The following is a 13,424-nucleotide window of genomic DNA, read 5'->3' on the forward strand; positions in this document are numbered from 1 at the left end:
ATAATTTTATGATATAATATTAGAATTCTATATCCGAATAATCTAAAATTCGATCAACATAGAATAAATAAAAGAAAAAAATAAACATATAAAAAATTAAACAAACCTAAAAAAGACTTTTATTTAAGAAGTATGTTAGAGATATAACTAATCATATTATTTTTTCTATTAGTTAAAATTTTTAACTAATCACTTTTTGCATAAGATCTGTCTTATATATAATGTAAGAATAAAATAATTTCTCATTTACTCTCGAGTAAAATTTAATGTTCTCTAAAGTTTTAATTCATAATTTTGTTTGGTTTTTCAATTTTTAGTTAATCTAATATAGTCCTCATAAATTCAAGGTTGTATATCAAATTATTTGTTTTGTTAGCTACTGAATCAAATATAAAAAAATATTTGTGATTTAACATATTTTTCATCAAAATATACCAAAAACTAACTTAATACAATACTTTGAATTTTAAGGAACCGAAATTGGATTGATTAAACATTGAAAAATCAAACCAAGGCATTAGTAGATTCTTAAGAGTTAAATTAATATTGGTTAAAAATATGACTATTTATGTGTCTTGTTTTATTATTTAATTTTTTAAAAAAAATAATTTTATGATATGATACTAAGCTCCTATAATCTAACAAATGTTTAAAGTTTGATATTTGTTGACTTTAAAAGAAAAAATTTTAGTATAATATAAATAAAAAAGAGAGAATTTTACGCAAAATCAAAAAGACTATTGCAAAAATATATATATATATATATTAAAAATATAATAATTCATGTGTTTTTTTTATTAGTCAATATCACAAATAAGTGATTAACTATTGTAACTAAGGTTTTCTTAGTTTCAATTTAAAGTAACGTATCGTTTTTGTCCCCAACGTTTAGGGTAAGTTTTAAAATTGTCCCTAACGTTTTAATTGTCCTATTTAAATCCCTAACGTTTCAAAATTAACTCAATGTTGTCCTGCCGTTAGGAATCCGTTAACAGAATTGACGGCGGGACAAAATTAAGACGATTTTGAAACGTTAGGGACTTAAATAGGACGAAAATGTTAGGGAAAAAAACGATACATAAAAATAAATTTTAATTTAATTTTATCTTTTAATAATATTAATTTTTTTACTGTACATAGTATTCAATTATTTTTTAATTACATCTAAATAAATTACACTTAATCACATTGCTTTCATTTTAAATAAATTTATTTTTTATAATTTTAAAAAATTTTGATACATTAGGAACAAAAAGTATAATTTATATTTTATTGTATATATATTTTTTTTCTTTTCTGCAAGTTTATATACTAGTCATTTTACAAACATTTCATGATAACTAAAAATCTTTAAGAGTAAAATTATAAAAAAAGATTAATTTATTTAAAACGAAAGTAATATGATTAAGTGTAATTTACTTAGATGTGATTAAAAAATAATTGAATATTATGTATAGTAAAAAATTGATATTTTTGAAGGATACAATTAAAATTTATTTCTATGTATCATTTTTGTCTCAAACGTTTTCGTTCTATTTCAGTCTCTAACGTTTTAAAATTTTCTCAATTTTGTCCCGCCGTCAATTCTGTTAACGGATCCCTAACGGCAGGATAACATTGAATCAGTTTTGAAATGTTAGAGATTTAAATAGAACAATTGAAACGTTAGAGATAACTTTAAAATTTACCCCAAATATTAAAGACAAAAACGATATTTTACTTTTTCAATTTAGGAGTGGTAGACTATATATTTAGTAGCAGATAGACACCTTTGCTTACATACAGTATAGTCTCGTATAGTCTGCCAGTTTTGCAAAGATATTTCTCTGTTTTATTGTCCAACTTTTGTTTTTCTCAAATTATAGATAATATTAATTATTACCTCTTTATAGGAATTATTTAAATATTTAAAGGAGTATAAAATAATTTATTATTTAAAAATTGAAAATACAAGATAAATTAAATTATTTGTTCGAAAGAATTCTACATACAGTTTCCAATAAATACATTGTATTAGTTACTTTTGCCTATTTAATTATTTATTTTTATATTAATAAAATAGAGACCTAAAAGGCAAGTAATAACTGTCACACGTACGAAATACATATCTTCCTAATTAAACAGGAAGTAATTAATTAGCATGAGAGTGTGTAATACATCGTTTTCACATTCTGAATCCTTGTGTCAATTTTGAGTTGTTGTTGAAGCTACGATGAAGGAACGGAGTATCGCAGTGTTGCAGCCGAGAAATTAAAAAATTAATTGGAGGAGGAGATATTTGAACGGCGTAGAAGGCAAAGGAAAGAAATTGTCCATAGCATTGAGACAAGTTGTGTAGCTAGCTAATGATGAGTATAGTTTACCCTATCACTATAAATTTATAATTATTATTATTATTTTTATGATATATAAATGTGAAGCTGACTAAGTTCCAAGTGCTTACATCCCAAACAAGTGGTGATACATTCGATTGTTGTGTTAAAGGGATGAGTTTTGTCATGACCCGAAGGCATGATATATTAAAAAGTTTTTTTAATTTAGATTTGAATGATGATTTTGTTTCTTGATTTTCATCATCTCATCTGCCCATTATCACTATCTCTATCCATCTTTCTATCTTAAATGTCAGTGGCAGTAGTACCATGGCTGCAGAGATTGGGCTTCTCTCAATGAGCCAGATCCAAAAATTGTCACAATCCCAACAACAACAACAACAACAAAAACACAAAACGAAAAGCAGCAACAACAACCACCGCCACCACCACCCTCCTCCACCTCCTTCAAACCCTAACTCATCCATCACCACCACCACTTGGATGTGGAACCCTAGGGAACAGCACCAAGAAGATGACGACTCTTGGGAGGTCAGAGCCTTTGCAGAGGACACTAGGAACATCATGGGAACCACGTGGCCACCGAGGTCCTACACCTGCACCTTCTGCAGGAGGGAGTTCCGCTCCGCCCAAGCCCTCGGCGGCCACATGAACGTCCACCGCCGAGATCGCGCTCGCCTCCACCACCACCAACCTCCTCTTCCTCCTCCTCCACCTCCTCCACCGCCTCCTCCTTCTCATCATCATCATCATCTTCATCAATATCCATCACCAGCAGCATTCATAAATGTCCCTCATCGTCATCATCAGGATCTGGTTTCAAATGCTACAGGGTTGTGCGTCTTCTATCATTTGCCACCAAGCCCTAATCGTACCACTCCCTTCGCTACTCCATCTCCGTCTCCATCCACTCTTCTCTCCATGACGTCATCTTCATCGTCATCTTATTACCCACAAAACAACTTGATGACGATGATGCAACCACTTTGCTCTCCCTCCCTTGACTTGCCATCCGGGATCAACGGCGTTTCTTCTTCTTCTCCAACTTACTCCACCAAAGTGATTGAAGAAGCCCTCGTTAACGACAATAATAACGGCCATCACCACCACCACCTTGAAGAGCTTGATCTAGAGCTGCGCTTGGGGCAAAAGCGACCACCAACTCGACCAAGCTAAGCTAGTAGGAATCATACATCTATATATAAACTGAAGCATCATGATGGAGCGAGCGAGCTAGCTAGTACCCTTGTAATAATGTAATCTGCTCTCTTTTTTGCAGCTGTGTGGTGATGGTGGTGGTGGTGGTGCTGGTGGTACACTGGTACGGTGTTTACCTTTGGAGAGAGAAGATCTAGAGATCTAGATTGCTGTAATTAATTTCTTAAGTTGCTCAACAATGAAGCTGATGGAAACTACTGTGGGTAGTTTTTTTTGTTTGATCATTTTTCTTCAAATTCTCTCTTTTTGTTTAACTAAATTGATTTTCTATGAGTGTGTGTGGTTGCTACTTTTTTTTGGACTGAAGGTGCGCACATGGAGAGGGAGCAATTTGGGGGTGGGGAAGGGATTCAGGAAAGGAGAGCCACCACATGTAAAAAAAAAAAAAAAAAAAAGGAAAAAAATATGTAAGTTATTTATTGATGTTATTATTATTTGTTCCTAAAAAAAGAAATTTACATTAGAAATGGAAGATTAGGGTTTTGAAGGAGACACTGAAAAAGTTTGCAGTGAAGTGTCATTTTCCATTTTGTAGAGGGGTCTAAGTACATAGATTTGTGTCTGGGCATACATTTCCGTGGGGACTATTAATTTCAACCCATTATTGCTTAAGTAAAACGCTGTAATATTATATTCACTGTTCACACCTGTTTTTTTTTTAATATATCATATTCATTTTCGTATATGAATTGAATTTTAATGTATATATATTTATGTAATTATTTAATTAAATTTAGGTAAGATGATTTTTTTAGATAATAGATTTAAAAGTTTATTATTTTGTTCTAACATAATATTTAATAATATAAAATTATTTTGCATACAAATCAAAATTCTAGTATGTTAATATGCAATTTCATTTGGTTTTAGTAGTTAATAATTTTTTTAGCCAGCTTTTCTTTTAATTTGTTATGGACATGTGTGTTTTTATTTTTCTTCTTAACTTTTTTTATTTTATTTTTTGCTTTTTTTTTGAAAGAAAGAAAAAATTCAATACTTATACTAAAACTTATTATAATTGAAGAATTAAAAAAGAAATAAAGTGTTCCATATTCCTTGTACTCTCACAATTTTTCTTCTAAAATAATTAAATCCATTTTATAAAAATAACAAAAACAAATTAAAGTAGCTAGGTCCATTTGTATATATCATTCACAAAATTCTAAAATGAACAATGAAGAGGGAAAAACAAAACTTACCATAGAAACACTGTTAAGTTATTACAAGGATTCAGTGGTTTTGGATTTATAAAAAAATACTAGAGGGATGAATTATAACTAATCCGTCTTCAGATAAATATTGAAAATCTTATAATTATATAACTGACAATTCTACAATGGTCATTGCTTACTAATAATGGGTCCTAAAACTCCCTATTTAAAGAATATATCAAGTGAATAGATTTAATTGTTAACATTTAGAAATTCAATCATGGATGTAGAATACTCTCTCTTTTAGGGTTACGAGGGATATTAAATTAATTAAGTACTGGAAGTTGAGTAAAGAATATTCAATTTTTGTATACTTTTGAATGGAATTTATTTGAAATATTTATTTAAATTTAAAGGCAAAAAAATTAGATAAGAAAATTTAGTAAAAACTACAAATTCATTAATATTTGTAAATTAGATATTTAAAAATGAGATACAAATTTAAGTATATCAAAACCATCTTAAAAAAATTATAAATTAACTATTAAAGTTTGGAGAGAATCCGAATTTTATATGTATCTAATTTGCTTCTTCTATCTTCTAAATCCTTAAAGGTCAGTTATAATTATGATTTTAAAGACTCATATAAGATTAAGAAGAAAAATTTGGATCCTTTAAATTTTAAATTTGTATTTTAGAGAATAAAGTGTGATCTTTTATCCTTAAATAGTTTCTTTTTCATATTTATTCTTAGTTTTACCTATAAAATAAACCGTTAAAGATCACATTTTACTCTCTAAAGCGAAATTCAAATTTTAGAGAATCCAAATCTTAAGAAAAAAAGTATTAATTAATAACTAACTTGACCGACTGAACCAAAAAACAACCGTGATTAGCCTAATTGTCTTGACGATAATATTTGTTTCAGATCTTCAATAAATATAAGAATTTGGTCAGAAGTCAATGAACTTTTAATTTGAAGTTGCATCTTTGTAAGGTGAGAGAATGCCTCCATGCATTACTTTCTTTTAATTCATAAATGTAAGATCTATTTTTCATCTTTGATATTCTTGCCTTATTAGTAATGAACTAACTCCAATCCTACTTGTTGACAACCTTTAATATATTATTAGAGATAAGAATAAAGCTTTTAATAATATATACAATTTTAATACAGGAAAAAAACAAATAGATTTTTGTCAATAATAATGAAAACGCTAGTGAAAAGGCCACAATACTAAAATCCAAATGTCAAAAGCATTATTGAAATAGGACAAATATAGAGAAGCATTATACTTCAATTAATAATTAATCTGAATTTTAATTTGGTTGTGTAATTTTTTAATTTAAAATATAAAATATTTATTGGCTAATTTTGTTGTTCCTATTAAAAAAAAAAATAAATCAAAGGAATACGATTGAAATATTGCTTAGAATTTGTGCCATTTTTAAATTATAGAAAGGATTAGGTAAGCTTTTGTAATTTAACAATAAAAAATTAGGAAAAATAAAATCAAACAACGCAACACTGTTGGAAAAGTAACTAGAAGAGTAACCAACTAGAATCAACCCATTAAAAAACAAGAAGTCTATTAATAAAAAAAAAACAACTTTTCACTTCTCTAATTTTTTAAATTTTAAAACTAAAAATACAAAAGATTGATTCTCTACACTTTTTTTTTTTATCATGAAGTATAACATGACCATTTAAATATGTACCGAAAGTCAGGATTTGGAATTTTGATAACCTTTATTATAGGTCTCATATAATAGATAAAGTTTGAATTGACATTTTTAGTAAATTTTTTTTAAATAAAATATTTTTATTTAATTTAAAATTTATTTGGATACATCTTTTAAAAAAAATATTTTTATTAAAAAAAGTAAATTATTTATTTTTTTAAAAGCTAGCAATACTTTGCTTTTAAAAAAATAAAAATAAAATACATTTTTAATATTTAAAAATTCTTTTTAAAAAGTCTATCTAAATGTCAAATAATTTTTATCTATTAAAAAAAGATCTTTTTAAAAAAATAAAAAAATAAGTACTTTTCCAAAAACCAATCCAAACTAACCTTTATAAGTGAACGTAACAAAAAATTATTAATAATAAATAAAAATATATATTTAATAATATTCTCATTTATAAAAAAAGTGTAGATTATTCTTTTTTAATTAATTAATATAATTACTTTTTTTATAAATATTTTTTATTTAATTACACCAAAAATTAATTTAAATTTTATCAAAACTATATTTCAAAAAGCTCTCTCTCATTATTAACTTATTATATTTACAATTATATAATTTTTATTTTAAATAAAAATTTCAAATCCTTATATCATTAACTCTAAAAAATATTTTTAAATTACTACAATATATTTTATACAAAAAATTCAAAATCTCAAATTAGTTAATCTCAATTTATTAAAAATCAGAAACATAAAAAAAACTGTTGGTTTATATAACCTGTAAAATAAAAAATAAATAATAACAAATTAATTTCAGTTTGTAGATTATGTTTAAAGTTATAGATGTTATACATATAAAATTATAGATGTTAAATTAAAAATATTTTAATAACTTTTACTGTATAACTCATATTTTTATATATAAATTATATATTATAAAATAAAAAATAAAAATAAAAAATGAAATAAAATAATAAAATAAATTATTAAATATAATTATTAATTAATCAGAATAAAATTAATAAATAAATATACATAAGAATATTTGCTAAAAATATTAAAATAATTTAAAATTATGATCTATTAAAGTATATATGTGTGAGATAATTTAAAAAATACATATCTTAAAATTAGATAATATTAATAGTAAAAAAATTTTAATTATAAATATTATATATATAAAATTCTAGATGTTATTTGTATAAAATTATAAATATTATGTATAAAATTTTATAGATATTAAATTACAGATATTTTAACTATTTTCACTATATATAACAAGAAAAGAAAATGGATTAAGTAAATTATGTGCATAATAGGCTAGAAATTTGGCACACATAGTAGATAATATCTTTGTCATAATAGTTGATAAAACAATCTGAATATTATTAATGTACTTTCTATTATTACTATTGATGTAATTAATGCATATTTTATTTGATTATTAATATTTGTTACAGTAAAAAAATGAGAAGAGTGAAAAGAAGAACAATAAATATGTGTTGTAATTAAAGAAGTTAATAAAAAAATTGGACAATTTTTAGCTTTTTTTTTTTTACCAAATACTTTTGTTTAACCATAGTATAGTACTACTAATTAACATCATCTTCTAATAGCTGAGCTTGTTCACCCTTCCCTTTAAGGATGCAATTCTCTGAGTAATTTTCAGTCAATGTAAATAATGCAATTATATATATATATCATGGACTTTATTTCTGGGATTGGAAAACGACATATATCGTATACAATATTTGAAATTTTTAGAAGGGATTGATTCTTGAAACTAAAATTGAAAATTGAAAATTCAAGATTCAGATGCAAAAATACGGATGAATTAAATGGATAGAAATTTGTCACTCCGATTTAGTTACGTATATATCTCTCAATAATATTATATCCTTTCGCTTTGTATTATTTTTATTACTATTAACATAATACAATTGTAAATAATTAGGTAATTGGTACAGGAGATCAATTAGTGTAACACTCTAGATCTACACCCATGACCCATCTAATGCAACAGTAATCCCCTCCTTTTTCTTCTTCTTCTTTCCGTTGAAGTCTTGATTCTCTCTGTCCCGGTGTCCCCACATACGCTTTCATCTCTTGTTTGTTTTTCCATCTCCAACTCATTTTGATTTTTACCATATTCTACCAGTTTTTCTCTTATTTTTAATATATATTTTATATTAATATTTAATTTTAATATATATTTAATATAATTAGTTAAAAAAAACTCTTGAGACTATATTAGTTTTTTATAATTTTAATTATTATTTAATTAATATAAATATTAAATTATTTTTAATAAATAAATTTTATTAATTTATATTTACATATTATATTAATTTATTGTGCAAATTCTAATAATATAGATATAAATTGTATGTTTTTTATGTATAAATATTTATAAATATAAATATAAATTATTATTGGTCAAATATTGATTCAAAATAATAATATTTATTGACTATGTAACATTACAAATTAAAAATATATAAAAATATACGTGAAAATTAGTTAACATCCATTACCAAATGTATGTAGAGAGTAGAGAACTATGAAATTTAATTAACCCTCTCCTTGCATTAGTTAAGATGATAAATATTTTATATTTTAATTAAAAATATTTAAATTAGAAAATATATACGTACCAAATTCATCTCCGTGCCTTCACATACATATAGGATCGGGGTATATCTGCGACGTTCATCATCATTTTTTTTTCTAAAATTAAAAATGAGATTCGAGTTCAAGAACTTTAAATAAAAATAAAAAGATTATATTATTTGAATTATAGTTTGTTGACAATGCTAACCATCATCTTGTATATATTATGATGTCCGTTTGATCTGTTTACCGAGGGAGTTAAAAAAGATAGTAGAAAAGATTATAGTTAAAAAAAAAATCCCTTTCCAATTTTTCTCTTTTTCTTTTTCACTTGAAGAAGATCAAATAACATTGTTGGTGTCCAATTAATACAATAACTAAGAAGAATTAAAGAAAGAACATATAAACTACTCTAGAAATTAGACATATGAATTTAACAAACATACAAAACACGAGCTAGTAATCTTAATTAGTCAATCATTCCATGCACCTTCCCGGACCGAATGAATATAATGATATATCTCCCAAGTAAAATGCCCAATTTTTTTAGCCGAAATAATTATTATTTAGAATAACCATTTGAGTACTAGGAATAATAAACATCTTCCCAAAACCAAAACTTAAACTGATTTTGGGGTTTATCAAGAATCAAACTCTTGACCTTTCGAATTTAAGACTCTAATACCATGTCATGATATCACTCTTCCCAAAAGTTTCAGCTGATAGGAAAAGGTAATACTAATGGTTATATCTCTAATACTCCATAAACCTCAATTATACACATTGTACAAATATTCCATTAGCTTTTCATACTTTTCCTAGATATAATAATTCATATAGTTTTTTTTTACAAATTTAAACTTAGAAAAAATATAATATTATTAATAAATGCTATTATTATAAGTTTAATAACTAAATAATCATAACATTATTATCATGTTATATTTATAAAATTATTATACCTCTTAAATATTTATTTGTTTGAACAGTATATTATTTTTTGTAGGTAAATATTATATTAATAATATTTAAAAAACAAAAACTTAAATTAAAATAATTTAAAATTTATTTTATTCAATATTTATTAATTGCTACAACGAAAATATTTCACTTTAGTAAAGGGGCTGCTAGTAGGCATGACCTATACATATAGAAATTTCACCTAATTAAACTTGAACATTTAAAGGGAGAGAAATGAAGCTGAAAGTAGTAGCTAGCGAGAGGGTTTTATATTATATGTACTTTTGTGTTCTGCCGAAAGTAGTAGTTGTAGTGTAGTGTGGTGTGTGGCAAAATAAGCTTTGATCAGAGATTGCGTAGCATATTAGTTAATGTAATTTCTGATCTCATGGGTAACTGGGTAAGAACCTCTTTAACTGCGGTTTCAAATAAAAGTATACCAGTCTATAATTTTGTATTTAATAGCAATAACAACTGCCACGTGGAACTAACTTGCTGAAGAAAATCTACAACTAACACGCATGCATGCAGTAACTATTTCCCCGTGTCAAATTATGAATCATAATTATCTACTTGAGACTTTAATTTCATATGCATTATTCTTACACTACAAACACATGCAATTAATTAAAAGATACAACTCACCAACTCCTCTAATAAGTTCTAAACTAACCATTCAACAATGGAGCTTAATTAAGCTAAGTGTTCGTTCCTCTGCTATATTGACTTTATTAGAAATTCAGAAAAAGGTGTAGTAGAATGCGTAAACAACATGGACTTGTCTATTGACAGCAAAAGAAGCTGCAATTGGCGGCGTGTGCATCAATTTATTATCCCTTTATCTTCTCTTTATAATACTATATTTCATCAAAAGCTGAAACCATTAATCTTCTTTAGCTAGCAAACCTTATAAGCTTTCCTAAAAGGTAGATATATAGAACCATTAATCGATCTTCTTTAACTGTCCTGTACTTTTGAATTTCTTATCTCTCTTATTTTGGTGTATGCATGTTTGTATAAATAAGGGACATTAGATTATGTGTGTCAGAGGACTACAACTACCATTTCTAAACATGCTGCAGAAGTTGGGACCCTGGAACATGTGCATGTTGTTCAATCCATCTTCAATTCTTCACCATAAGCAACTATGACAGTACTAATAGTGGTGCAGCAATAAGCACTACTACACTATATTGGTGTGGGGTTAATATTTATTGAAAAAGGCTATCTATCTATGTATCTATATAGCGCATAAAATTAAATTGTATGTGTACATTCATTATTTGAGCTTTATGGTTTTGTTGCAAAATTAATGTCTTCATGCATGTGGTCCTCCTTACTCAGAATATCCTCAAAATTCATTCTATTGTCTTTATGCTAGTGGCTACTCATTATATATATATATATGTATATGATGATCTTCATCAGCTATATATATATATATATATATATATATATATCGTCACATACACACTGTTACATTCAAACAATTTAATTTGTGAAATTGAATATTTGCTGACAAACTACTGCATATGATGATTATTTATAACTGCTAGCTGCTGTTGCTAGCTACTTCCACACACAAAATTACTATGTACATTAATTTAATTTGTATGTTCTAAATTAACAACCTGCATTATTATTCAACCAGCAGCCGCATATGATGATCGAGTGCATTTATTGTTGATTATATCATTTTTAATTGAATAATAACCGCTAGACTGAGAATTATGAATAATAGAACTCAAGAAATCATTATTAGAAACAACAGTTCATCAAGATCATTATCAAAAGCTTAGAGAAGGAAAATAAATGTAATTTCGATAATTGGTTAGTAGGGATTATTTTAGTTCTGATGGGCCTCTGGACCACTAAAACAAAGTGAACAAGTGTCAAAGCTGTACGTACCTATTTAAATATATTGAGATGACAGTGAAGCTGAGATACAAATACTAGAAACAAATACACAAAAAGATGTTTCTGTACTCTGTTTGATAATGCTGTAAAATAGGACAAATATTATAATAATAATACATGCAAATTATTATTTTTGCTGGACAACTACTACGGATATATGTTGAAAAACTAAACAATAATATTGGTTATTAGATATCTTTCTTTTTCTCAAAGTTATGAATAAAATATTTGTATGGGTTTTTAGTAAATTAAAATACCATTTTTTTTGTTTTGAGTAGTTAATCCAATATTATTAATTGTACCAAAAGAATACTCACCAAATTTTGTTATTATTATATATTTGTATATAAAAAAATTATGTGCTAAATTTATAATATTGTATTACCAATAATTATTCAAGGGATAATAAAATAAAAATAATGTAATTTTGATGTGCTAGCAAATGAAACGGTACGGTTTTATAATTTTATTTACAAAAACAGTTAAGGGCCAAAGGTAGCCAAAATTTTTTTGTCTTTTATTTGCATTCATTAATTTTGCTAAATAAACGCATAATATTATATTTAATAAATATGTAATTATGAATATTATATAAATAAAATTATAGATATTAGTTAAAAATAGAATATTCATATTAGTCTCAAAGAATTTCAAATTAGGTATTTTATTCCTCAATAAATTTTTATTTTTAAAAATTATTTTTGTTAAACAGATTGATTCTTCGGCCGCTTTAATCAAATTTTTAATACGTATATTAGATAAATAAATCTCTAAAAACTTATATTATAAGATAATTAAGTTTCAAAATATATTATTATAAAACAAATCAGTTACTCTTAAAAATAAATAATAGAGAGACTAACTTTTTCAATAAAGATCATTTTTAAAGACTGATAAAAAATAAAAATTTATTAAAAATTACAATATTTGATTTAAAAATTTTTAAAAATTAATTTGAATATTTACTCTAAGTTAAATAATATAATTTAAAATTATTCTCTTCCTAACAGTACTCTTTATTTAATCATATGTTATTCTTAAAAATAATTTTTTAAGGTAATGTAGCTAGTAGCCATCTTAATTATGTCATATATACTCATGCGTTTACTATTATTTTATAGTAATACATATAATTAGTGGGTCTATTGTGTCCATTATTATAGTGGCTATATAATTTTATCAACACCTAAAAACTATTGATGATTACCATAAGCAACAACTTATAAAATCTAATAGTTGAGCAATATGTATATCATCATTAAAATAATAGTGCCAAAATTTTGAACAATGCATTAAATTTAAATATTTGCTTTCAAGAACAGAGCTCACAACTATTTTATTTTATTTTACGGCAACAAGAAAAAAAAGTAGGTAATTTTCATTCTATCACTCCTGATGAGTCGTCATGGCTACTGTATTGGCAGCTATATTTTATGTAATGCAGTTGTAAATTAAAACAATGATAAAAAATATTAAATAATTAACAATTAGTTGACTACTCTGTGAATATTTTGTTTTTAATTTATTATTGGTTTGTGTATCAT

At 25.5% G+C, this 13,424-nt stretch overlaps 1 protein-coding gene across 1 annotated transcript; it reads left to right on the forward strand.

Annotated features, from left to right (window-relative positions):
* Positions 1-2,161: 2,161 nt before the first annotated feature.
* LOC112748056 (uncharacterized) lies at positions 2,162-4,184 on the forward strand. The gene is made up of 2 exons (XM_072218499.1): positions 2,162-3,513; positions 3,613-4,184. Exon 1 carries the CDS (start codon positions 2,643-2,645, stop codon positions 3,507-3,509), a length of 867 nt encoding a protein of 288 aa, XP_072074600.1. The 5' UTR covers positions 2,162-2,642; the 3' UTR covers positions 3,510-3,513; positions 3,613-4,184.
* The last annotated feature ends 9,240 nt before the right edge of the window (positions 4,185-13,424 follow it).

Source organism: Arachis hypogaea, chromosome 15 (assembly GCF_003086295.3).
Source record: "Arachis hypogaea cultivar Tifrunner chromosome 15, arahy.Tifrunner.gnm2.J5K5, whole genome shotgun sequence".
Classification (NCBI taxonomy): domain Eukaryota; kingdom Viridiplantae; phylum Streptophyta; class Magnoliopsida; order Fabales; family Fabaceae; genus Arachis; species Arachis hypogaea.

Coding starts and splice junctions, on each gene's coding strand:
- LOC112748056 (XM_072218499.1), top strand. CDS start 2,643: ATGGCTGCAGAGATTGGGCTTCTCTCAATGAGCCAGATCCAAAAATTG.